This window comes from Chanos chanos, chromosome 6 (assembly GCF_902362185.1).
Source record: "Chanos chanos chromosome 6, fChaCha1.1, whole genome shotgun sequence".
In the NCBI taxonomy this organism is placed as follows: Eukaryota; Metazoa; Chordata; class Actinopteri; order Gonorynchiformes; family Chanidae; genus Chanos; species Chanos chanos.
Genome location: NC_044500.1, coordinates 19,497,547 through 19,524,573, shown reverse-complemented (window position 1 = coordinate 19,524,573; position 27,027 = coordinate 19,497,547). Strand labels below are relative to the sequence as shown.

General features: G+C 42.8%; 2 protein-coding genes across 3 annotated transcripts; both read right to left on the bottom strand.

Annotated features, from left to right (window-relative positions):
* Nucleotides 1-955: 955 nt before the first annotated feature.
* On the bottom strand, nt 956-6,475 carry zgc:152863 (sushi domain-containing protein 6). 2 transcript variants are annotated; one of them, XM_030778528.1, is made up of 5 exons: nt 6,299-6,475; nt 4,675-4,781; nt 3,900-4,097; nt 2,674-2,815; nt 956-2,416 (listed from the first exon to the last, which is right to left on the bottom strand). In XM_030778528.1, the coding sequence occupies exons 2-5, from the start codon at nt 4,766-4,768 to the stop codon at nt 2,083-2,085; spliced, it is 768 nt and encodes a 255-aa protein (XP_030634388.1). In that variant the 5' UTR covers nt 4,769-4,781; nt 6,299-6,475; the 3' UTR covers nt 956-2,082. The 2 variants fall into 2 exon arrangements, with proteins under 2 accessions (XP_030634388.1, XP_030634387.1); XM_030778527.1 differs by lacking the exon at nt 6,299-6,475 and having other exon boundaries at nt 3,900-4,777.
* A 4,525-nt stretch (nt 6,476-11,000) lies between these two features.
* Nucleotides 11,001-25,234, bottom strand: pak4 (p21 protein (Cdc42/Rac)-activated kinase 4). Its single transcript, XM_030778517.1, has 10 exons — nt 25,176-25,234; nt 16,897-17,118; nt 15,352-15,572; nt 14,839-15,265; nt 14,260-14,715; nt 13,784-13,917; nt 13,109-13,235; nt 11,831-11,956; nt 11,497-11,631; nt 11,001-11,267 (listed from the first exon to the last, which is right to left on the bottom strand). Exons 2-10 carry the CDS (start codon nt 17,095-17,097, stop codon nt 11,112-11,114), a joined length of 1,983 nt encoding a protein of 660 aa, XP_030634377.1. The 5' UTR covers nt 17,098-17,118; nt 25,176-25,234; the 3' UTR covers nt 11,001-11,111.
* Nucleotides 25,235-27,027: the final 1,793 nt, after the last annotated feature.

Genomic DNA, 27,027 nt, shown 5'->3' with positions numbered 1-27,027 from the left:
ACAGTATCAGACCAGCCCGTCCGGTGACTCTGAAATGAGGTCACTCTTTCCTTCACACAACAAATGTGATAAACTTCTGTTTTACTAACTGCACTTCCTATGAATTTGACAGTCGCTGTTTTATATCTCAGCCAGATCATGTGAACACACCGCATCTTTTATGGGTTTACAGTGCAACCATCTCATGCGCTATGTCACTGCCATTGCAAGATCATCAACATTGACAGCAACTCCAACCTCTACAGAGATATTTATGAAAAACCCTCACTGCACATGATAATTAGAGTAACCAGTCATAGAACAATTTGTACAGGTGCTCAAGTTATCTAAAAACCTACCTTGGAAGTGTACCAGAGAGCTCATGTTGGTGAGATATATAGAAAGTTCAGGGTGGGTGTTAAAATGCTGTGGTTTTATTTTCCTACTCTCATTCTGTGTCATAACAGAGTCAAGACAAAGAAAAGGGCAAATAGGTTTCTTCATGCTCAAAAATACATTACAACTGGGTTGTGCATTATGCCAGGACAAGGCCAGTAGGTATGACCCCTTTTTTTTTTGTCTTTTTCTTTTGTTTTGTTTTGTATTGGAACTTCAGACCTCTTAAGGGTGTGGCCCTCCCCTATACCACACACGAACTGCCTGACCAGCCTAGTGGGAAAACAATTTTTAACCAGCTTAGCACTGTGTCAAGATTCCAGTTTGACCTGAAAATCAAAAAAAGCAACCAAAACAAACAGGACAGCTTCATGAACCGCTGAGTGAAATTTCTACAACACTAGAGTCCATTAGCGATTAAAATATTACTTGACAAACAGCAAGTTGGGGATAAACCATGGTACTGGAAGCTGAAATCAATGAATCAATGTCAAGACTGCACTCCAGTTTGTTGTTTTTGATATTTTGTGGGTCACAAATAGAAAAAAGAAAAACAAAGCAACCTCATCGTGACAACCCATTTTGTCATGAACTCTTTTAATGTATATTAAAAACATATACTCAAAGAGGTTTTTTTTAACAGTTTTGATAAGAATACTTTCATATTCAGTGCAACATTATATATGCAAATTTCAAGGTAAATGTTACATTTAATAATTAAATAGGATACTTCTCTTCAACTAACAAGGGAAAAAAAGATTAAGCACATTCAATGTCTTTACAGAAAGTATGCATGAAGTCAGTTCCCCTTGGTTCCCCTTGGCCTGTCAATCAATCATTAAAGAGAAAGTGGAGAAACAATGTACAGTGAAGGTTTTTCACCTTAGTAATATTCTACTGGCAAAAACAGAACATTCAACTTTTTAAATGTGCAGCATGCATTAAAAAAAATAAAGAAAGTTACATAGGGAATTTTAAGACTCAAAGTGCAGAACTGAATTTGGAGAAAAGTTTGTTTGTAAGATTTTCTTTTTTGTTGTTGTTTTTGATTTGTTTCCTTAAACGAAGAGTTTAACAGCTGATCTTCAGCTGTATTCTCACTATTCTCCGTGAGAACGGAGCCAGTGGACAGGATGGTGTGTGTGCCCTGTATTGACACACACACAGTCTGCTCCTGCCAGACCAGCACCTTCTAGTGTCCCCATATGTGTTGTACCTCTGAAGCCTGTTTCATATACAATGAAAACACATTTAACACTCTAACACAAGGAGGGATGTGCCAACTTCCTGCTGGTGCATTTTTTAACGCATTTCTTTTTTCTCAGTAAAAGTGCCTTTGACCACAAACGGTCCCTGTCCCATCACTGAGGGAAATGATAAGTCACATCTCCAGCTCAAAGCTGAAAACATGTCATAAAATCAACCAGACAATCAACCAATCAATCAATCAATCAATCACCCAGTCATACTGTGACATATCACTGAGAAAACTGATTATGGTTTCAGCCTGAAGTTACGGTTCCTACTACATACAAGACAACGGTGTCAATACACAAATCTCATATGAAAAACACCAACAGCGATCATTTAAAAACTTCAACCTGGTAATGAACCCATGCCGTTCCTCATTAATCCTCAAATGGAGGCTTGGGGGGATTTTTTTTTTTTTTAGGTAAAAAACAAAATCAAAAGGCAAGTGTCCACTGGTCACGTGTCCTTGTCACCTGAAAGTGCAATCTGTAAGGACCTAGCACCGTCGTCGAGCCGTCCATCTCTGGAACGTGATTGGACCTCCTCATAAGGAGGAGGCAGAGCCCCCTCTGGGCTCTGATTCAACCCGTCTGTGCAGTTGTTGGAATCTGAATGGATCTGAGAAGACAACGGGCTGTGCTCTGACGCCTCCTGGGCCAATAGGAGCTGAGTAGGTCCGTGATTAGGCGGGAGACGCTGGCCCCAGCTGCCATAGACTGCCTCCTCATAGGTCGGCAAAGCTACTGGCAAACCGTCCACCACCAAGTCCAGCTGATCAGAGGACCGCCGGCTAAAACACACAGGAGGCAGGATTTGACATTAGAAACATTTCAACAACTTACAACCATGTAAGAGAGCATATATTCAAATATATTAGAAAGGACAATACATTAGGCTTCATGTAAGTTAACGTAGTTTCTCTAAGTTCTCAAAGTTATGTTTAATGCTCCATAAATGATACATTTCTCTCTACGGTATGTGCTTATGCAGAGATCTGTAGGATTTATTGTGAAAAGTTGAACTTAGATGATAATAAAAGAATATTACTTATGTGATTGACAGGGGTAGAGGCGGGACTTGACCACCATGCAGACAGTAGTGGTAAGGAGGAAGATGGAGACTCCAACCGCAGTTGTAGCCACACTTGGCAGAGAATTAGCCACCTTGTCCTCGTATTTTGGATGCCCATCTGCAGAAGCCAAACAAGATTGGAAATTTAAGATTTACACACATTTCAGAATTTGTGGTGAGGAGACGCAACATTATGTCATGGGTAACATTTCATTACAGCCACACATAAAAAAAGAGCATTTCTGACAAAAGAGCAAAGCATTTGATGGTAACCAAACTTCTGGAGTCGTGGTTAACTCCAGTCTTCCATAACGCACCTCTGGCTAAGGTTCTTTTTAATATTTACGTTTGTTTCTTCTTTTTTTTTTCTTTTTCTATGACGCAGTAGCTTTCCGAAGGCTTTTAAATGCACAGGGGAAAGAGGCTGGTTAATATGGTGACTGCGCTCACTTCCCGTTGTCACAGGTTTGGTTTCCTTTCTCACTGCAGGTTCGAGTGTGAAAAAGAGGAAGTGAACAGTTTTTTTTACTGTGAACCACTGCAGCTAAGTCATCCAGATCCTTAATCTTTCATTTCACTTTTTTTTTCCTCCAAAAGCTTAAGTAGGTCACTCACTGAAATCCTGCTAGTTTTCCTCCCAGTTTAATGCGTATGTAAAATTAGGCTAATTCATTGTGAATGGGTGGAAGAGTTGAAGTACGTGAAGTTACGTGAAAACGTGCAGTTAAATGGGCTAAATTGGGCCCCTTCATTACCCTGCCATAAGTTGTCAGACTGAAGGAAAAGTTCAAAGCTTCTTAAACAGCATTCTTTTCTAATTGAGCCATTTGTTTCAAGGAAGTACAAAAGATTTGCTCTGTTTTTGAGGTCATTCTTTTCAAAGAATGATGTTTCATATATCCATATGCACTTTGGTTATATTTCAGAGGACATCTGAGTGGCGACATGCAAATCTTAGGCCAGACGGTGTTCCAGACAGAAGGCAAAGGTGATTAAGAAAAACCATTAGTTGAAAATTTGCACGCAAAACCCATAGCTAATGATGTTTTGACAATGGAGACAGCCACTTAAATATTCCAATGTTCCTAACATTCTAATCTGACAGAAACTCATCAGCGCCCACAAACGTCGCACGCTCCAGCAAATCTGTATAAGAACAGTCCCAAGTTTCATCCCTCTTCTTCATGCCTTGTCTCTCTTACCTGGGCTGAGGACACATGTGGGCACACTGGGAGTCCATCGCCCATGGCGACAGACAGAGCGGTGCACACGGCCTGGCAGGACATAGCCTGGCTCACAGAAGTAGTAGATGTAGCTCTTTTGGGGGAAGCCCCTACAGGGGCTGGGTTCGCATCGAAAGCCTCCGTGCTCTGGGACAACAGGGTGAGAACAGTTCTTGCCTGGAGATGTAAACAAAGCCTCAGAGTTAAGAAAACTCAGTGTTTCACAGAAAGTGTGAAGTGCAACAACACAGGCTGGTGCTGAAATTTCTACTAGTCTCATTTATTTTTTGTCTTGAGTTCACAATTGGTGAACTTCCCAGCTACCACTGGGGAACTGGAAGCAGGGAATCAATGACTGTTACAGTAATAAGGAGGAACCTGTTAGATGCAACAGGAAAACCGCTCTGTGAATGTAAAATGAAGAACTGAGGCTCTGAAAACACACAACAAAAAGATTTACATACACAGAACCTAAAAAGAGAACTACATCTCAAATTTTTTTTTTTCTGATTCACTCCACATGAAGTAGTAACTGTGAAACTCCAATGAAGCAAATAAATCTTGAAAATGAATCTTGTTGACAATACAACCAGATATCTGCATGACACAACACAATACCACACAAACTCTGGCAGTAATCCTATCAGTGTTTGTGGCATGGTGAAATTTTGTGTGTGTGAGAGTGTGGGTTGAGAGCAGCACAAATTGTGGTTTTGTTCATGGTTCTGGGAGTTTGAGGGAGAGGAATACTAACCTGTGGTCCGCTCTGGCAGAATAGCCAGGATGAAGACCCCAAAGCTCAGGGCGCAGTGTAAACATGACCACAGAGACAGTCGCTGTGCAGACATCAAAATTCCTGTCCTGTTTATACCACACACACACACACACACACACAAACACAGAGTCAGCATCCCACAAACAACTTAGCTGTTGATACAATAATAACAACCGGTAGTTACACATACAAAGCCATGAAACGAAACTTACTTTACACCCTTAAGTAAAAACAAGCTCACTGATATTTGTGGTCACAGCTGTTTCAGCTGAGTCAATAAAGTAGGTGAAGTGGAAGTCAACTGTTTGGACTATCAATAACTAATTCAATGGCTCATTCAATGGCTAGATTTACTGCCCATGTCCAGACTAAACAATAATTTAACAATTTCCCAACCACTTGATTTTTAAAATGCAACTTCTGTGAAGTCTAACAAAGTGCAGTAATACTTCCACTGTGAGGTGCTAACCTCGTAAATGACGAGAAGTACACAAACGAGAAGTGTAAAATTAGCAATGGTAGATGCAAGGGGTCTTGCACCGCTCTGTGGTTTCAGAGAAAGGGGTGGGACACACTGACAGCTATGGGTGCAATAGCTGGTAAGTACTCCGCCCAAACTTTGACCCTAAATGTGTGAATGTGCAAAAACCCTGAACTCCACCTGATCGTGGAAATAAGGTCACTGAACACCAGCACTTTGCCTCACATGGCAAAACAACTCTGAAAATGCCTGAAGCAGCTTGGTGCTATTCCGCAAGTTCTTCTGAAGACCTTTGCCTCTTGTAAGGGAAGTGAAGAAACTTGTAAATATTGTTTCAATGCACTTTGACATTCAGAGAGTCACAGTCATCTGTGTACTGTGTGGGATTGTCCCTCCCTAAGTTGTGTGCCATTCCCACACAATAGTACGAACAACATTTAACCATGACGTGGGCGGCTAGCACTTTGATCAGGCAACGCTTGTCTTAGAGTAGTAGGCAACTCGCCAGCGTTTGAAAAATGAATTTATCAACAATTAGAGATTATCACAGACATTGACTGCTGTCAATTTGTTGACTCTCTCAGCACAGCAAAAAGTAAACTAAATATACACTAACCGAAGCGGACGAAATTATTTAAGAAATCATATAGATGGCTGAGACAGTCGATTGCATGACTTCAATCATGCAATTGACTTCCAGTTCGAGATTACAAATAACACGTGGAAAAGTAGCAAAAGAATAAACTTCCACAGCAAAGAAGTTATTACATTTTAAATAAAACTTTTATTTCACAAGCCCCACTACGCGAAACGAAAGAATAGCAAAACAATGAGCTTTTTCTGGACTGTTAGAGCTGCACTTGGCTCGTTCTGCTGTGGTTATCAAGCCACCAACACGAATAGCTTAAACGCAAGCACGGACTTTTTTTTTTCCAAACAACATCGAATCTTACAGCACTACGCATGACTTACCATACAACGACATGTTGGGGGAAACGCAGATGTATCAAGATTAACTGAACGATACGGTAAATTAACAAAGTATTAATTACAACAGAACTACAACCTACCGAAAATTACGAAAGCAAGAAAAAAATGTGCAAACAGAAAATGGACACTCACCTGTTGTGACAGCGTAATCACTCAAGCAAAATACTTGGATCAGGTGCTGAAGAGGATCTTTCGTTATGACACCCACTGTTATTTCAGCTGCCAATCCTCTGAAGCTCTGCTGTCAGGTACTGGCCCTTCACTTGCGAATGAATGGGACTTGATTCAACAAGTGGATGTATATGACTGCCTCCGCCAGATGAGTCATCTCTCTGTGCTAACACGAAGAGTGACACTTCTGATTGGTTTTCACGCGAGAAGTACCGCCCACAGCGCTCGTCAGCCTACAGACTTGTAGCATTTTGGAAATACGTAGCCTGTATCTGAGAAATACAGAGCTGTGGTCGCTTTGGGTATTTAAACACAAGCGTTTTCAGCACCACGACAGAATAACCCCCGCATCCGAAATTTCAGTTATGCAGGCTCCTCATTAGTTAAACAAACCAAAGAATAAAGGATCAAGTGATCAACTGACATAATGATGAATGATAATATAAATGTGTGATTCCCACGCCGGAAGTACTACAAATACTGAGCTGAGTTGCCAAACGCACTGTCTGTCGCTAACGGTGTTTAAATGTACTTCTTGACATGATCATATTTCACTGATGTAGAGTATTAAGTTCGTATCCACAGCGACAGCTAAAAATGTGTCAAGCACCTATTCGAAACTTGACGCCAAGCGACTGCTTTGCTATTAACGTTTCATGTACAATTAGAATTTACATTCGTCATAATATTATTGTTTTCTACTTCCTGTAAGTAAACTGTCCATTAAATCAATATCACAGTGCTTGGTCAGACCACAAAACCATGGGGCAGCTGTCAAAGATGGCCTTCGCCTAAAACTAATAGGGACCACTGGTTCATATTTTAAGTATTTCCCTCAAACAATGCCTTGCAACATCAACACCCTGGTCACAGCGAAGCCGAGGTGCACAGCACGTTCGATGACGCATCAATTTTGACGTGCATTACCTTTGACACGGACATTTTGTCCAGCTATGGGAGGATGTGTCCACTGCTTCCGATCTCAGTCACTGAATAGCCTTTCTTACATCATTCTGACCTTAGCACATACCGTGGCGCAGATTTGGTCATTTTCAGTTAATTCCACAAGTGTGTCTAGCAGTGTTCCCTTTTTCGGCTTCTCCAACATGTAAATTCTATACTATTTCAGTGGCTGTAACGACACCATTTAGAAAGGATGTTACTGAATATGACAGGCAATGAAGTAAATTTAAGAGTCCAAAGACAAAATCTGTTTCAGAAAAAGTCTGTATTTGCAAAAACACTGGAAAATGCCATATTTAAAGTCCTTTTTGACATCAGTACAAAAAAGGATGGAATCTGATACCAGCTGTTCATGAAAATTGACAATACTGCCAAAGAAATGATTCACGCAAACAAAACACAATGACAAAGGGGAGAGGAGGAGATGGGGCAGAGATTACAAGTGTACTTTAGTATTTCACACATACATGCTTCAGAGCGTGCCAGTCAACTGGGCTATCCAACAAACCAGTATGAATCAGTGTTTTTTTTTTAGTTGTCTGGCACTAAAGATGGAAATGTTAAATGACAGTTTTAGCCAAGATATGCAAACAATTGTCAAACCAAAGGCCATTAAATGTTGACAATATGATACCAAAATAACAACCTAAGAAAAGACACTGACAGCATTTCAATTTAAAAAAAAAAAAAAAAAAATCACTCAAAAAGCAAAATGCAAACAGTCCAACATGTATGATAAGTTGGTAAACCACCTCTCTTTAGCCTGTGACACTGGTAGACGGTCAGAGGTCAATTAGTGTGTTTTCTGCCTTAACAATTCAAATACAGGAGTAACTTTATTAGAATCATGTACCCTTGACTGAACCTTTCGTAGGCATTACAGAACTACACAATGATGTATTTCAACATCTAACGGTAAGTCATACAGGTTCAGGGGGGGAAAAAAACACATACACACACAAAAAAAAAAACCTTAGAGAAGCTGAGGCCATGCAAAACAGAGTCAAATCAGCACAGTCAGTCCCCGGCACAAAGCAAGTCCAGCTGGCTGTGTTTCCTACTCCTTCCTCAACCCAAAATGACAAGGTGTAAGGCTTGTGGTTTTGTGGAGGTATCCTCAGACGAAAAAGACAAAAAACAAAGCTAACAGTCATTTGCCATTTGAAACACTGCTCAGATGTTTTGGGTGCGAGACATCATTGGCCTCAATTTGAGGCAGGGTACCCCAAACCAATGGGAACATTCCAGAGTGTCCTTGTTTCACCACAGAATGTGCCATCATGTAGTGTAGCTGAGAAGACATTTTCTCTTATTTAAGGCTGAGCGTTTACTTAAGGGAAATCCAGAGAGGATTCCCATCACTCTCTTTACATTTGCCATTTTAAATTAGGTTGGGTTTTTTTCCTCCAAGTCTGGATCTTTGATCAGTGTTAGACAAAGACGTGCGTGCTGCTCAGGTATACACATAGCACGTCTGAATATGGATAGAGTTATAACTGGCATTAAAAAAAGTACACTTTGACTTCTGATTGTCTTAAACTCTGCTCTACCCTCCTCAAAGATCAAAGCAAAGCCACTTGAACAGAGAATGGAATGATGTAGGAGCAGCTGTTGGCAACATTTCAGTGCCCTTACTTTTTCAGGTGTGTTGATCTTTTCTTTTTCTGTTTTTTTTTTTCTCCATTGTGTTTCTTGAACCTCTTTGAATCCTCAATGGATGAGATCCTCTTAAAGAATATATTACAAAACTACTGTTTAAAACTCTACAGTTAACCAAATTCTACACAGCATCTTTAAAACAAAATAATTGTTAAAATATCAAAATCATTATGTGAGATCAAATATGAAACAAGTGTCACTTGCTGAATTACTCTTGATATTTAACCCTACTCTTATCTAATATGCACATCATAGTCGTCACATTGGACCGCTGTAATCCCCTGTATTACTGACTTCAGTCTACATCTCCGCTTTGGTCCTTTATCCATGTGACAATGAAAAATTAATTCTACAGTAGGTTGACAGGCTGGAGTGATGGGTTTAGTGTTAGACTGCAGTGTGTCTAAAGTAGTGATATCTCAGAATTTATTAACTGTTTTGTTTGGGGGTTTTTTCTGTCATAACAGCCTTCAAAACCAACTCCTGAACGTCACTATAGACTGCCTCATCTTGGTGTGTCCAGTGCCATCTTTGGTTCCTCGCTAGATTAATTCTTCTGTAAGCAACTCACAAACCCTGGGGTGCATTCACTGTTACAGGAATAAATAGTGTGTGTGTTTATTGTTGTGTAAGCAACCTGGCTTAGATGCAAGAGCCTGTATGTCTGTCTGCTTGTGCTCTGCTACACAGATCCACCTCTGTGCTGATAGTGGACATACACAGTCATGGCACCTGCAGCTGCTCGGTTGGATTACAGAAGAGGGTTAACACCTTTCCAGTCCAATTCCAACTCTTAACAAGCGCTTGGAGACTAGAGCTGATATGAGACTATAAGCCATACATTCACATAGTCCAAGCTCTTCCCTCCCCCACAGATCTATACCTTAAAGGAATTCTCCACAGGAAAGGACCAGCGACTTCACATATAAGCTACTTAGCTAGAGGATTTTGGAGTGCCCCTGAAAGAACAGTTTTCTCACAGGTTGCCCTACATTGAACTGACAACCTTTGGCTAACAGTCTGCGTCTGGAGCAATCTAGGTTTGCACCGTGGTGTTAAAAAAAAGGTTACATTTGAAAAAAGTCAGAGCGAAATGTCTCGCCTTTGCCAAAAAAAACCCCAAAAAAACCTTTTTTCAATAGAATCGTATGGGGAGTGCAGCTTCAATCTTGAAACAGTGTTTAAAATCATATCACTGTCACCCAAGGGGAAAAAAAAGATCACAAAATATGAAAAAAAAAAAATCTTAATATAACTATGTTCAGCAAACTTACACAAAATTTTTAGTCTTCTGAAACAATAAAACCAATTCCAGTGTTTACCTTTGCTTAGTGTTGTAAGAAAAGCCTAGAGTTCATTTAGAACAAGGAGAAGCAGAAGTCCGTCTCCAGTAGTCGTGTTCCCCTTTCAACCACAAATCAAATGGAAATTGTGGTCAGAAAGTTTGGGGCCTTAAATCCAGTGAGTGCCCTAGTTTTTTGATTTGCTTTGTTATAACTGACTTCTCAGTCGAGGGGGAACTGTTCTCTCTTTTTTTTTTTTGCATGAGGACGGCTTCAGAGATGGTTAAAACTACGTCCGGTCATTTTCTCCTAGGCTTCTCTCAAAAGCACAGTCTCAGACCCTAATCATCAAACCACCAATAATGTGTAGTGTCTCCTACAAGCTGGAGAAGAATGGATAAAACTTCCACCCATTAGGGGACATCAACACAGGTGAGAGCACTGAAGAGTCCACAGATACTAGTTTTCCATGCCACCTGTGTTGGCTTATGCCGGGTGATTACACGAAAAGTAGTGGAGAGAGAGGGGGGGGGGGGAAAAAACGACCAAAGGATCCGGTTTTTTTTGTTGTTGTTGTTGTTTTTTTGAAAACGTAGTGTTTTTCACTCCCTTCCTTCAAAGGTTCAGGTCTGATCAAGCACGTATTCAGTTAATGTTTAGTTAAAAGAAAAAAAGAAAAAAGAGTAAAAATGCTTGAACAGACAAAATGAGATTTGTTACAATGTGCAGAGTTGGCATGTGTAGTGTCTCTGCAGTGAGGCCTGGCTCAGAGTGAGAAGGTTGGTGCTTAATAAGCTCTAAACGAGGATCTGTGTGAGGAACCACCTCCTGTGGTGACAGGTCCTGTCCCCCCCCCCCAACCTCAGCCCTCAGCCCATGCGATTCTGCCTCATTAGGGGCACGATGCACGAGGGGGGGCCAGCTTTGCTGAGGAAAGGGTGTTTGAGCAGCTCGCTGGCTGTGGCCCTCTGGGCAGGGTCTCGCACCAGCATCCTGTCCAAGAAGCCCTTCAGAAGTGGTGAAACCTGCAGGAGAAGAAAAAAAGCGAGAAGTCATGTTAGGAAAAAAAAAAAGTGTTTATCAAAGAGTGAATCAAAGAAACAGAAGAGCACTCTGACACACAACTTTTACTGAGGTCATGTTTCTCATCTCAAGTTCTCCCTTCGTTCGTGCTATTAAACTGATAAAAATAATCACGCCAGATAAAAAGCTATTTGAAGCTTCGCATTACATTCACACATAAGAGACACATGCCTTGTGGAGATTTTTGAGTTTGGGGGGCAGGTTATCACGGATCATCTTCATAGCTTTCAGAGGAGGCTCGTTAAAGTATGGGGGTTCGCCGTCCACCATCTCAATAACCATCACCCCCAGAGACCAAATATCCACCTGCAAAAAGAACAAAAATCAACTGCCATCAATCTGTTTGCCCAGTGTACTTCCAACCACTTATAAAGCAGCATACATGAAATCAAGCACCCTCATCTGCAGTGCACGCACACGCACATACACACACTCACACACACATATCAGTACAGTGTAAGTGTGTGTGTGATGGGAGGCACGGTGGAAAGGCAGGGGATCTGACCTCTTGTCCATAAGGAAGTCTGGAGATGAGTTCTGGGGCCATCCAGTACGGCGTCCCCACCAAAGACTTCCTCCGCTGGACCTCTTTAGACACCTGGGCACAGAAGCCAAAATCTGACAGCTTCACCTGAGGGCAAAAGAGGAGATGATTTATCAGCACTGAACAATGTGCTGCTCTCTCCTTCACTACATTCATTCATACATTAACATTTCCTGCCTAGTAACATGGACCTAACTGCAGTGACCTCTGATTCACATTCTAATATGCTGAACGGAATACAGATCTGATGCACGAGTTTCATAATGACTCTACATGTCAAATATCACGGGAAAAAAAAATAAAACAAACAAACCTCAGGGATAATACACCCTGTTTCAAGCTGACACAACAACAGTAAGCCATAGGTACAAATCAATCTTCTCTCATCCCTCCCCACCCCACGGCACCCACCCAAAAAAAAAAACAAAACAAAACAAGAAAAAAAAAAAAAAACATGAAACAGTGTACGGCAGATGGCCTTTGCGGGTAAAAACTGTTTAACAGGGTGGGTTCACTGGTAGATCCACTGACCCTGAACAACCATGGGGGATTTCTGAGAAAATTTTGCAATTTGCTGGTTGGTTAAACATACCAGCCAACATGACACAGACTTGCAAGACTTCAACAAGCAATGTTAAAGTGCGAGGAAACGAAACAGGCCCGTGCACACACACAAACACACACACGCAGCGGTCTGACGAGAAACAGCTGAGGGTAGCTGACAGCACTTCCTCTTCTGTCTCACCGCGCACTGCGTGCTAACACCGACCGTCAGAGAAAAACCACCAGTTAATTCTGAAACAGCGGCTTTGGGGTTTGCACTGAAGCCAAAAAGAGTAACACTTCCTGAAGGCTCAGAGAGGAAGTCGATCATCAGAGATGCCTTTGACAAAATGTTATCAAACATTCATCAGTGGATATCGGAAAATGGAAAGATACAGCTTTGACTAGCTTTCACACAAAACGTGATAAGGTTCTTGACCAGAGAGACCGCATCTGCACGAAGGCTCAGAGATGGGTGTTCATGGTGTTAAAAAAAAAAAAAAATGTGAGCTAACATTTGGTTTTAACACAAATCCTAAGGTTCACACTAAGCTCAGAAGTTTGACTACTGGTCTACCCCACAGCAGTCACAAAAAGAGTGACATGAACAGAATAAGAGGAGGATGAAAGGAGAAAAGGGCAGTTTGGGGCAGGTGGAGAGAGATAAGTGATGTGTTTGACGTGTTTGATTCTTACTCTGCCGTCATGCGTGAGCAGGATAGAGTCACTCTTGATGTCTCTGTGGATGACTCCTTGGCTGTGCAGCACAGACAGAGCTCTGAGCACAGACAAACACACGGTGGCTATCTGCTCCTCATTCATCCTGCAATATAAACAAACAGCCTCAGACCTGCACATTAGACCCTACTGTGTCTTTGCAAAAAGCACCATCTGCAGACACACTGTACAAACAGACCTCTGCAGCAACACAGATCACACGCAGTCTCTGCTGCCGCACAGAAAGGCACTGTGGACTGTAGATCCATGAGCAAGCCTACCATCTAGTGGTGTTAACTGAGACTTTTCTGCTCTGTGACCTCTCGCGTTTCAAAAGAAAGCACATCTACAGGGATGTACAGCTTTTCCAGTGTTACATTTCAGCTGATACCAATTAAAAGCCAAAAATACACAGTAAAGGATTTTTTCCTTGTTTACTTGTTGTTGTTAGTTTTTTGGGGTTTTTTTTAGGTGAACCATTGCATTAACAGATGATGGTCAATCAGGTGTCCACTGATCAAAATCTTGCTTTTCCTATCAGAATAAATACTACCATTGTGTCTTTGATTAAACACGTTCATCTTAGCAATTTCCTTCTATCTACAATACATCCCCTTGAGTTAGAAAACAAACAAACAAACAAATAAGACTTGCCTGGTGTGTGTAACGATGTCAGTCAAAGCGCCACCTTCCAGGAACTCCATGACAACCCACAGTTCATCCCCCACTAGGTAACTGTTGTACATTTCAACCACGTTTTCATGGTGATAGTCTCGCATGATCACCACCTTGATGCAACAGAGTAAAACGAATTTTAAAACAAACTGGGCATGCTGTTTCCCCCGAAAACACAGGAGTATGTTCCCCACATACAAGAATGTGTGTGTGTGTGTGTGTGTGTGTGTTACTATGACGTTTCTTAATTAACTTTAAGAAACGTCATAGTAACACAGTCATCAACCAATCACAAAAAGGCAAAACATACACAAAATGAAACATTCCCGTCACTGGTCAGCTGAATCCTATTACTGATTCACACACAGTAACTTCATTTGATCACGGGTGTTTAAAAAACACAAGGACAAGGTTTAACATGAGACTATGTGGCAGCTATGGATACAAAATCTCACCTCATTAAAGAGCAGCTCTCTGCGCTGCTGCTTCCGCAGGTCCATCTTCTTCACTGCCACTAACTTGCCGGTGCTCTTCACCGTGGCTATGCACACGATGCCGGTGGAGCCCTCGCCAATCTTGATGTAGTGGTCAAGGTACGTCCGCGGGTCCCCTGGATCCACCACCATCTGTAGGGCGGCGCGGAACTGCTCATGGGACACCCGCTGGGGCTCCCGCTGCGGAGAGCGGGCCTGCTGCTGCTGTGGGACGGGCGGGGCGCCAGGCGCTGGCTGTCTAGGCACGGGAGGATGGCTCGGATGTGGAGGCTCCGGACCCAAGGCTGGATGGGAGGCGTGGTGCTGTTGGGTGTCTCCTCGGACTGGGCCAGAACCATGCTTCCCTTCGACCCGGCCGGCTGCGCTGGAGGGACCGTTGTGGTGCGAGGCTTCGTGTGGTCGGCCTGGCTTCGCGTCCTGCAAACACAACGGGCCGTGAAAATGAAATCAGATGGCCTGAACAGACTACTAGATGCGCAAGTGAGCTTTTTTTATTGCGTGTTACCAGTTTTTTCCACTCAAACTGAAGTTCCCTGTTACCTGACTGCTAGGACTCCTGGGTGTGTCACTGTCTGTGCGGGGGTACGTGTTGAAGGGCCGCCCGGTCTGCTGTGCTGTCTTCATCACGCCCTCAGTGACAGGCAGGTTGGGGGTGCGGATATTGGGTCCAGAGAGTGGTCTCTTATCCCTGGGGGACTGGGGGCTGCTATCTCGCCCCGTGTAGCTGGATTTCGGCCTCTTGTCGCTCGGTCCTGGCCTGTGAACGACCTGGTCGTAGTGTTCACGTGGGTCCCGTTCTCTGTGCTGGGGCGGTCCAGGGGGAGGTCCGGTCCGCTCTCGTTCCTTGTGTCTGCTGGGCTCCTGGCCACGGGGCTGCTGGTGAGGTCTGCCGTCCTCCCGTGAAGCGCGGGGAGGCCCGTGGGGCACCCTTGGGTCAGAACTGAGTCGATCTTGTCGCAGTCTCTCCCTAAGCAGACAGTAAGTGTTCACTTCCGCATTACAATCATACGAGCTGTTACTAAGCGTGGACTGGCTTGGCTGTTGTGGCCTTACCTGTCTTTGCCGTCTCCGTGTCTGTCTATATGGCTGTGCTGCCGGTGTGTGGGTTCTCCGTTCTCCTGCCCTCCTCCCGAGGAGCTTGACTCACGGCGGGGCTGGATTGGGGGGCTCCCTCGCCGCAGCGAGTTGGAGCGAGTGACTGACATGTCGTCAAACTCGTCCAGCAACCACGTCAGAGAGCCATCCACTCCAATCTTACTGCCCCGCACTATCGTCTGAAACACACACACACACACACACACTCAAAATCACTGCTTCACACATCCACTCCAATCTTACTGCCCCGCACTATCGTCTGAAACACACACACACACACTCAAAATCACTGCTTCACACATCCACTCCAATCTTACTGCCCCGCACTATCGTCTGAAACACACACACACACACACTCAAAATCACTGCTTCACACATCCACTCCAATCTTACTGCCCCGCACTATCGTCTGAAACACACACACACACACTCAAAATCACTGCTTCACACATCCACTCCAATCTTACTGCCCCGCACTATCGTCTGAAACACACACACACACACACACTCAAAATCACTGCTTCACACATCCACTCCAATCTTACTGCCCCGCACTATTGTCTGAAACACACACATACACATTCAAACTCACTGCTTCACACATCCACTCCAATCTTACTGCCCCGCACTATTGTCTGAAACACACACATACACATTCAAACTCACTGCTTCACACATCCACTCCAATCTTACTGCCCCGCACTATTGTCTGAAACACACACATACACATTCAAACTCACTGCTTCACACATCCACTCCAATCTTACTGCCCCGCACTATTGTCTGAAATGCACACACACACTCAAACTCACTGCTTCACACATCCACTCCAATCTTACTGCCCCGCACTATTGTCTGAAACACACACATACACATTCAAACTCACTGCTTCACACATCCGCTCCAATCTTACTGCCCCGCACTATTGTCTGAAATGCACACACACACTCAAACTCACTGCTTCACACATCCACTCCAATCTTACTGCCCCGCACTATTGTCTGAAATGCACACACACACTCAAACTCACTGCTTCACACATCCACTCCAATCTTAGTGCCCCAGAACTATCATATGAAATACACACACATTCAAACTCACTGCTTAACACACTGCTCTAACATCAGACAGGAAAAGACACAGCTGCTTAGGAGAGAGATTTCAGATATCAACAACAAGCTAATTCTATTTTAGCTGATGTACTTTTTCTGTTAGTATGGTTGTCCTCTCTGTTTACAGGTTAGGATGACAGAAACAATTGATTTGTTTAGGATCTATGTAGTGTCATTTTGTCCTCTAGAACACTCATTGTTTCATTTCATCAACAAAATGCACATCTCCATAAATAAACACACTCGGAGAACACAATGCTCACTGAATGCAAAGGTCAAAAGCAAATGACTTCCCAATGTAAAATCCAGCAACATTTTAACTTAGCACTTCTTCTCAGGTCGGCTAATTTCTCATCCAACATGCTGCCTAAACCCTGCCGCGACCTCTGACCTTGCGGGGCTCCACATTGGTGATGACGGTGGCATCGATGAAGGGTTTGGGCCTCTTGGCCGTGTCCTCGATGAGGCTCTGCCATTGACGCGGCAGCCCCACAAACTTCTGCTCCTGCTCATCAAAGTCTGTGTGCACACGGTGCTCAAAGTTTGAGGGCGCGGAGATCTGAATGCGCTGCTTCTTCTTCTTACTGAACATGTCTGCAGCCAATCATCAGACCTGTCAGACAAAGAGAGAGAGAGAGAGAGAGAGAGAGGGGGAGGGAGTGAATAAACACACCGTGTTGTTGTTGCATTGCATGGTTTGGATTTGATGAACACTTAGCTGTGCCAAGAGAGACACTGGGACACCTGGCACTTCAGTAAAGGTTTGGATCGGCAGTGTAATAATAACTAAACAGGGGTGTGAGTTGGCAAGCTGTCTTGAGAACTACTAAAATACTACAACACCACAAACACAAAGACACACACACACCTAACGTCAGAAGAGGTTCTCACACATTTGGGGCCATATGCATATTTTAGAAGTTATTTCAAAAAGAAAAAAGTAGCCATTCTGGTGAGAAAAACAATCAGTTCAATTTCCTCTCTCCTCTCTCAACTTTCATGCACTCCTTCAAAAACAGTCTCGCCCTATCAAACAGTCACTCCCTCTCCATGCACTTTCCTCTGGCTCTCTGTTTCTCTCTCTCTCTCTAATTTCCCCCTGTTCTCACAGCGGGTATCAGAGACACTCCCAGAACCCAAACACAGTCCTGAGACATACGTGTCCACAACACTACCCCCACCCACCCTGTTTCTCTCTCTCTCTCAGGCCTGGGCTGGGCTGGGAAACTCTGGGCCTGTGACTAAGTTAAGAGGCATGTTTCACACAGCCAGGCTCCATGCTCAGCCAGAGCGTTTGAAGTGTAATCGGATCATTCACAGAGACATCAATCAAAGAGCATGAGGGTTAGCCGCAGGTTCTTAGAGCCCAGTCCAATTCGGACAGAACCTTCCCTCCTACACACACACAACCCCAGAAAACCTTTGGAATCACCTGAGCTCTCCTATGACTACGCTTTCAAAAATTTAAAAACCCAGAACACACTAAACTAACTTCAATGTGTTCTTCTGTACATTTTGTGGCAAAGAAATTGACATAAACGATGAGTTTTTATTTTGATGTGTATTAAGATATAAGTCTCTTGATGTGTTTTGTGAGCAGTCAGGCCACACTGGCGTGCAGGACCTTAAGGCAAAGACATTAGTCTCATCAAAAGCTACGCAGGAATGCTACCATTAGTGGGAGTTTTGTTTGCTGTTGTCTCCTAGTGAGGAAACAAAGCAGCTCATCCCCTAAGCTTTTGTGCTTTCACAGTCACACATGCTGTATAATGGTAGGCAAAGCTTGTTACATTCACCGTGCTAGAGAAAAGACGTATCCTTAACAGGAGATTAACTGAGATGAAAGGTGGGCGTCTTCTGATGAATCTCCTTTGAGGATCCACTTAACCACAGAGTGAAAGTGAAAGGCTGCCAGATCACCACCAAAACACACACAATCCTGACGCACCTGTGACAAAGCCCCTCCCCAAACAGATCGCAGTCAGCTGAGAGGGACAGACACAGGTGCACCCGCCCACAAATGGCTCCATCAGCACAACTGGATTCCCTTAGTGTCTCAACTGCTCTACTTCCTCCTCTTACAGAGAAGTACAACAGGGCAACAGGTGTCTGTGCTATTCAGGAAACGGAGCCACGTTTTCACTGACATTACTGACTTGCTTTGCCAAGAATACTGTAGCATTAGTGCACTATCAGATTAAAATGGCACATAAAAATTAAACAATGTTTGTAACTATATGGCCTGCGGGACCTTGGCTGTGCACGTGTGCTTCACAGTTGCCTTTGTTTCAGCATCAGAAATCTTTGTTTGGTGGCAGGAACTTATCAATGAAGCTTGCGAAGTGCTACGGCGGGCATGCGGCTTAAGCAAACATGTAGCGTTTGGTAAGCGTTGGTGAGCTGAGTCGGGCATTCCTGGGGCATACCATCATGCCCTGGTGCACAGGGAGAGAAATGGCTCTGTGGTCAAAGCAACAAGCATACGCCGAGACCAGAGCTACTGACCGCAAAGCTCGTCTGTCTCTCTCTGGAAAAACCACGGCCATCTGAAAACCAGCTTTACACTACTGTGGCTAACTGACTGCTAAACAGGATGGAAGATCCTACTGTCTTCATCTCTTTTGTTCATTTAAAAAAAAAAAAAAATAGTGCACAACTGTCTCTAATGGACCTAATTTAAGTTCCTGGAGGCCAGCCAGAGCAAATTTCACAAACTTATCAAAAGCCATTGTCACAAAACTCTGGCTCACTATTCAAAGTCTGTTTTGGCTCATGCCTCTTGATCTGTGTTTTTTTCCCTGCCATTTAGTGCCAATGTCCGTGTTAGGGCCCTCCAGTCAATCTACTGCACACGGTTAGTCTGGGAAGCACAAACATAGCCTGACCTTGGAGCAGTAAGAGTACTCTTATCACACAGCCCTAGTATTTACCAAGACTGCAGCTTAACGTTCCATGGCAGCTCACTGGCTCCACACACACACACACTGCTAAAATAAAACACCAGGCCTGCACAGACCATTTCACACACCTATGCCGCATACAGGGCCTTATGTTAGTGAGCAGTTCTACTCGACGCACTCAAAGCTTTTGAGCAGAATCATGTACAAAGACAGCAGAGCTAAAGTATGCAAGGAACCAAGCTTTGGGCCCACCTGTTTCTGCAGCATTAGGGCAGGGGTTTTTATGTTGTTTTCAGTCAGCTGACTTAGACCAAAGTTTGACAGGACTTACTACCTTAACCAAAATGCACAGAGAAATGAACTGAGGTTGTTTGCTTTCCCATATTCATAGGGGAAGTTACTTCTGACAGACTGATCATATACACAGAGCTGAAGGAGAAGCAGGGCTATTCCTATGCTGTAACTATCGCTGTTGACTTGACTGACGTAATCACACAATTTAACCAGTTTGACTGGCTGATCATCTTTCCTGGTTTTCCAATATTCTACGGCATGTTTGGCAATCGTCTGATGTGATGTCCACGTGAAATGACTTTCAAAATGAGTTCATTTGAACTCCCTCATGGGCAGTACATATGACCTGGCATCTCCTGCCCAGAGCTACGCGGAGTGTACTGAAGCTAGAGCCTAGCCAATGGATGAGGACTTTCAGCTCTGACAGAGGAATGCGACATGGTTATCTATCAAACACGGATGGCTGACTTTTGTGCTAGCTGCAGCAGCCATTTCCTTGTTCTTGTGTTACAGTGAAGTTTCTTTGCTGCTGGGTTGGCACCAGGTAACAACACTGGCCACATCTTCAGGAAAACAGAAACCTTTGTGCATTTGACTAACTAATGACCACTGAAAACAAAGGTGCGAAGCTTTGGTCTGAATCAGCAATAAAAACAGCACCGATGCGATGACTCAGCCTGTGGGCTTTGCCGCTTGTTGCTGCAACTGGAGTCAAGACAAAAGGCATGCTGGCCCATCTGAGTCAAGGCTCTGGTGTTGTGAAAGTAGATGCTTGTAAACATATCCCATTCTCAGCAAAATCTTGAAAGAGAAGCTTGAACACAAAAGCCCCCTACAGACAGAGGCACAGCCATGACTGACACAGATAAAACAACCAAAACAAGACCTGGTGGCTGTTGTCACACTCTCTTAGTAATCACCTTCACTCTAGTCCCTCAGGTGATAGTTCACTGCCACCTATCCATCCAACGCTCACACAGGCATACAAATAATTGCTTTTTTCAAAACATGCTAACCTACATATTTCAGTACATGACTGACTACAGAAACATAAGTCAGTCAAATGAGGCCTGTATCCATTCTCTAAACTGATGACATGCATTAGAAAAGCAGACAAAGGCAATTCTATCTGAATAAACAGTTCTCTGTAATTTCGTCACACAGTAGCTGAACACATAAGCCAGCATTGACAACACTGGTTGTGGTCTCCACAGTAGCAGCAGTTTGTACAGTGTGAGGGGAGACAGAAGTCCTTTCACATCTATGTCCAAGCCTATTCAGCCCAAACAAAAGGCCTGCCTCATTCTCTTGGAATATTCCAGGGTTAAACCAGTATAATGCAACAAAACCAGCAGCACTGCTTTTCTCGTTCTGCACCAACGTTTTCACTACACCATTCATACTGTGTGTCAGAGAGAAACAGAGGCCAAGTGTGACTATTTCCCATAATTCTCTGCACACCCATGCACAGCTTTGCACGGACTGGTTTCCAACACCAAACTTTGACGGAGCTCTGCAAACGCTCTGATTTCTCTGGGGGGAGGGCGGTCCAGACATAACCAGAGATTTTTGGGACTTTCACAAGTTTATACTGTGGACAGATAATATTCACTGAATATATGTGTTTGTGTGTGTGTATATATACACATACACAAACACACATACATACATAGTTAGATAAACACAGACATATATTAGGGCTGGGCGATATGGCCTATAAAATAATATTGTGATATTTTTAGACTATATCGCGATATACGACATATATCTCGATATTTTTGAAATCTCCTCTAAAGCACCTCATAAATGCTTGATTTAACCCTTTGATGCATACAGTCACACCAGTATGATGATTCTGGTAGTCCCTGTAACACATGTCTGCACTAAAACCTTCTTGTTTATTTTCATTAGTGGTTTCTATTGGAAGAATTTTAAACTTGCACGCAGAAAGGGGGAGATCACAACCAAGTTAAATTTAAGAAAACAGTATTTATTCAACATCCTCCTTGCGGTACCCAAACCACTGCCAGATGATGGATCAAGTGCTGTCTCTTTTCGAAACCAATTTATCCACCTCCATCTTGTATTAACGTTCCCAAATTCAACACGTATAAACTAGCCTTGGTGTTTCACTTCTTTCAATCTCTCCAGGCTCTTTCCCTGTGCCCTCAAGATACAAAAACACACGTCTGACCAATACACATCACACACACCCGCCCAGGAGAGTGGTCGGAATGGGCAGACGAGTGTGTGTGACGTATGTATATGAGCTTTTTACTTTTTGTGTCTGTGAGAGGGAGAAAACAATAGAAGAGAGTGAGAGAAGTGAAACGCCAAAGTGAGTCTCATGCCAGCAGCTTAAAAAAATTACGTGACCATTTGTACTCAATGTTTGCGACATAGTCATTTACTACATCACACGTAGAACAGGCCGCGATACATTGAGTATATTCAAAATATCACCCAAACCTAATATGTATATATATATATATGTGTGTGTGTGTGTGTGTGTGTACACGCGCACATCTAGAGAGAGAGTTTATCTAATCCCTGAAGATAACTGTTACTCCAGTGTTAGATAGCAGTTTTCAGCATGGTCAGGATAAAGCTACACTCATGTTCCATTGATAGGAAATGTCCATTTTTCTTTTTTTTTTTTTAGGGAATTTCAGATCTGTACAGTTAACAAAAACAGAGGTCTACACTTCATTACAAAGCTAGACAGAATGTTCCTTCAGCCAAAATATTATTTCTCCATATCAATGTGACAAGGCCTTGAGTCAGCACTGATTCATATCTGATCAGAAAGTCTATCAGTAAATCAGTAGTTTATATTTAGTTTATTCTATATGCAGCTATCTGGGTTAGTCAGCAGGGATGTTTAGTACAATATTTGAATTCTGTGGATAAAAGTGGTATTTCTATATGAGTAAACCCCAATGATGAAGCATTAAGGATGATTTTATTTACACAGTAACTTACTCTCTATGTCAAATAACCATTTTAGTCAGGAAAAAAACACACACAGACACAATAATTTACAATTTTCAATCATTTTCTACAGACAAATCCGTTGGTTCAGTGGCCAAGCCATGGCTTTTGACGGATGAAGTGAAATCTAAATGAGAAACTCTAAGGGCTCCTGAATAAGCACTATTAATCTCAGCGGCTGTTGAGAAAAGCGGGAGTGCAAATCGACTGTAATATGAAATTGAACTGGCATGGTCCAACCGTGGAAAGTTAAGTACTGCGGTTGGCTTTGGTATAGTTCAGGGGGTTGAGTGTGGTTTGTGCGACCCCTGTGCCGCACTAAAGCATGCCAGGAATGTGCCCAGAGCCCGGTACAAACTGCATCCCAGCCACAGAGCCGACAGTTATCAGCCGCTACGCGTGAGGAGAGAGGCAGACTAAAAAGGATAAACAAAAGAGAAGTAGGAAAAGATAACAAAAGAGAAATAGGAAAAAGAGAGAACAGAGGTGCAAGTTTCTGCAAGGCCTCCAGTCTCCCTCAGAGAAAATGCACCCCGACAACTACACATGAAAACGTCCTTGAATCATTAGAAGAAGGCTTAGCTAAAATAACTGAAGATGTGCAGTATTATTAAATCGGTTCTTGAAACAGACAATGATCATAATGTGATACTGACATTCACTGAGAACTCAGAGTAAGAGGAGGCAGATTCCCCCTTTTCTCTCCAGGGACTGTGAACCCAGGGAAATTCACAAACTACACACTGGTGTGTATAAAATGTTATTTCTTTTTATCCATGTTGTTATTCATCTCAGCATTTTGATCACACTGACCAGCAACATCACGGCGCATTCCCAAACAAATATTAAAATATTAGGACCAAGCAGACTATGAGATATTCTACCAACGGTAATAGGACCTCCTTCACTTCCCTGTAGCTAAAACAATGAAGGGGAAGGCAAAGCACATCAGGACCTAACTGAGCTGTCCAAATTATATTTATATGCAATCCATAACAACATCACGGATGTATGGAGTCATAAACCAACTAAGGCATCGACAGTTCATTGTTACCCATTTAAGCGAATCAAGATCATAATATATCCAATGTAGGAGGTAGCCTAAGATATGTCATCATATTCCTGTTTGAGAAGTACAGAAATCATTTCCTTGTAATCAGTCTGAATGGCTAAAAGATGTGTAGTTTTGTGGAAAACACTCGTAAGCTGTTGTTTGTTTCTGTAATGGACAATTAGAAAGCTTGAACGAAACCCAAATCTATCTTAAGTCCCGTGATAAACTTCATATCGATACTCAATGCAGTTATGCTGCGTAAATCCCTCCACAAAACATCGAAACCAACTCGTCACACAAACTTCGGCGTCAAAGTTGGCAAACATTCCTTGCCGATGAGCACATGTGAAAGCGTAACGAATACACTCGAATGTTACGAGCAGTTATTTTCCAGCGCAGTAACTGACTAAAAATCTAAACTTACAAAATAGACAGTTAAATCGCTAAATGCAACCTACTGACAACGGTTGACAAATGTGGGCTAGCTAGCTGAACGAATTAACTAACCAGCAAGCTAAATCGACAAACAAGCTACGTTAGCTAAATACAAGTTATCACACTACCTCGCCTGAAAGCAGTAACTGACCAGCTGATAACATCTGAATAACTATTCTCAAGCAGTAAAACAAGGCAAAGAAAATATATCACATAAAAATGTTCATAAGTTTTGGCTTCAGCTAATCAAAGTTACACTTCTGTATGAATTTGTTCGCTTATGACGACTTCCAATCAATCCATCCCTCCCCGAACTTTTTCTTCAGCAGGCTAAGCTAAATTCTGTAACGTTAGTGTATTGCTTGAATTAGTCACTTTCTGGAAACGACACTATAAGAGTACAATCTATGGGTAAGGTTCACAAATTCATTTCAAACTTCAAAAAATAACAATAATACGACTAACACTAGAGAGCACACAGAGTTCGTTACGGTTAGCTAACAACCCATTTGGCTAAAGGTAAACTAGCCTTTGCTGGGTCCGCTAGCTAATCTCAAAATTTAACATATATACTTATGTGATATCGTTAAGTTAAATGGTCATCAGACTCCACTCACTAAGTTACATCGCTATATTTCATATTACTGGTCCACATCTTTTCAAACTGTTTTGAAACAAATGAAGGCACACTGTGCGGTACGGCGACAGGCTTAAGTTCTGTTGTTAGTAATCAAAGACACAACTTAGCCAGCCAATTAGTAACTAAGTAGGTTATGCTAGTACATCTAATGCTAGTTGACTTGCTAAAGAGTTATAAACCAACCCACAGCCAACATTACAACTACCACACATGCTAGCATATCTACACGATCCGGGAATGAACTAAGACAGCGTTATAACGTTCTCTAAATATTTTTGCGAGAGTATTCAAACTACCCAGCACACTGTTCATATAATCCATTTTACATGGCGGGTTAATGGAAAAGTGAATCATACCTGAAATACGACTTGAATTTTGTTCACAGACACGGTTAATAGACTTCACAGGTTTCCTCTCTTGATTGCTGGATATCAACAAACTTAGCAAAGCAGGCTAACTTTGCTTACAAGTTAGCCTACTAACCCCTAAAAAGAGTCTGCCCTCATTCTCTCATCGCCATGTTGAGAGACTGAAGTTGCTACATCCGGGGAATTGCTCTAACTCAGGCACCATAGCAACCACAAGTCTCGTAATGCAAGTGGACGTTTCTAATATCCTGTATCTCCCTCTGTTCACCACCACACAATTATGGCCAAGGATGTTGAAAAACTCTGTTTTAGTGTGCTCAGTTTACAAAAATGAGGGCAAAAAACAATTATACGAAGAATAGACCTTGAGGTACATTCTGAGGGGAAAATGGTAAAATTCAGGGATTGGAATTGTTTCTATGATTGTCAGTTTACAAGCAAATAATCCAGAATCCAATAATTTTATTATATTGAATAATTACAGGTAACTAAAGCATATACAGCACCTTTGTTTTTAAATACATAAAAAGCAGTTATACATAAGATGACTTTGCATTACAAGCCACTTATATGCCTAACTGCCAAATCACAAAGTAGAGCCCTCTAAACTGATTTTTAGATCTTTAAACTAAAAAATGACACTGATGTTTAATTTTGCAAGAGAAACAACATTTTATCTGCTGAAGCATTCACCTCTGCTTTCCAAAACAAGACATTATCATCGCATGCTGTCCTCAGATTAACCATGAAGTTATTGCCTCAGGGCTGACTGACTGACCTAATTTCAAAGTGAAAGAGGATAGTTAATTTCCTGTATCCTTGTATCTCCTACAGAATGCAAACCCTGTGCTACTGCTCACTGTCCTTTTTTGCTAAGTAAAATTAGTCAGGGCCAAAACAAGCGCCTGTCAAGGGCTATGTGTTACCGTGACATCAATGCCAATCCAAGAGACACCATGTGGCAAGGATAGGGTATGTTCTTTATGGACAAAGAGAAGAGAAGTAGAGTTTCCCCAGTGGATAAATGGAACAAGTCAAAAGGACAGACAATGAGGCCAGGCTACATTGCAGGACAAAGTATTGAGCTGGTGATATAGACCAATGGTTTTCAAAAGAAAGAAAGAGAGAGCAAGAGAAAGTAGGGAGGGGCAGAGAGATAGACAGCAAACAGGCCTTAGGGCCTCTTCCATAAATCAATTGGTTATTAGACATGAGGACAGTCCATCTGATCTGGAAGACTTAGCACATGTTTTCTGAATGAGCTGTAGTTAACAGCTCTCTTACTTCTCTCTGACAGCAGCCTGATCTCACCTGCTCAAATGATCCACTCAGATGAGATTGCCTGCCAGCTGGAGCAGCACTCAGGTGCCAGGATATTTCTCCAGGCCATGAGCGAGGGGAAGATCCAGCTGGCCCATTTCATCCTGGTGGCCCTCAGGGAAACAGCAGTGAACGCATCGGTGGACATCCAGGGAGCGTTCGGATGTACCCTTCTGATGTTCGCTGTGGAGTTGCCGCGCGCCACTGAGCGTGCCTGCTTCCTGCAGCTGCTCCTGAGCCACGGAGCAGACTTGGAGCAGCAGGATAAAGCCGGAAGAACTGCCCTGAGCCTGGCCAGTGAGCATGGCTACTTGGATACTGTCAGTGTCCTGGTTGAACATGGGGCTGACCCCAGAACCGTTGACTGTGAGGGAAGAGCACCACTGGATTATGCTATTCATGGAAACCATACTGCAGTGGTTAAATTTCTGTTAAAGGAGCTGAAAAAACAAGAGGATATGATGAAAGTGGAGGAGCCTCTGAAAAAAGAGATAGCGAAAGGACACAGTTCCTCTCACAA

What these genes read in the sequence shown, in the direction of transcription:
- zgc:152863 (XM_030778527.1), bottom strand. Translation starts at nt 4,200, where the DNA reads ATGAGACTAGTAGAAATTTCAGCACCAGCCTGTGTTGTTGCACTTCAC. An exon ending in CACATGTGTCCTCAGCCCAG is followed by an intron (nt 2,816 to 3,899) that starts GTAAGAGAGACA and finishes TGGCTTCTGCAG; the next exon opens with ATGGGCATCCAAAATACGAG. An exon ending in TACCCCTGTCAATCACATAA is followed by an intron (nt 2,417 to 2,673) that starts GTAATATTCTTT and finishes TGTGTGTTTTAG; the next exon opens with CCGGCGGTCCTCTGATCAGC.
- pak4 (XM_030778517.1), bottom strand. Translation starts at nt 17,097, where the DNA reads ATGTTCAGTAAGAAGAAGAAGCAGCGCATTCAGATCTCCGCGCCCTCA. An exon ending in TGCTCACGCATGACGGCAGA is followed by an intron (nt 11,957 to 13,108) that starts GTAAGAATCAAA and finishes TTTTGCCCTCAG; the next exon opens with GTGAAGCTGTCAGATTTTGG. An exon ending in GACTTCCTTATGGACAAGAG is followed by an intron (nt 11,632 to 11,830) that starts GTCAGATCCCCT and finishes TTCTTTTTGCAG; the next exon opens with GTGGATATTTGGTCTCTGGG.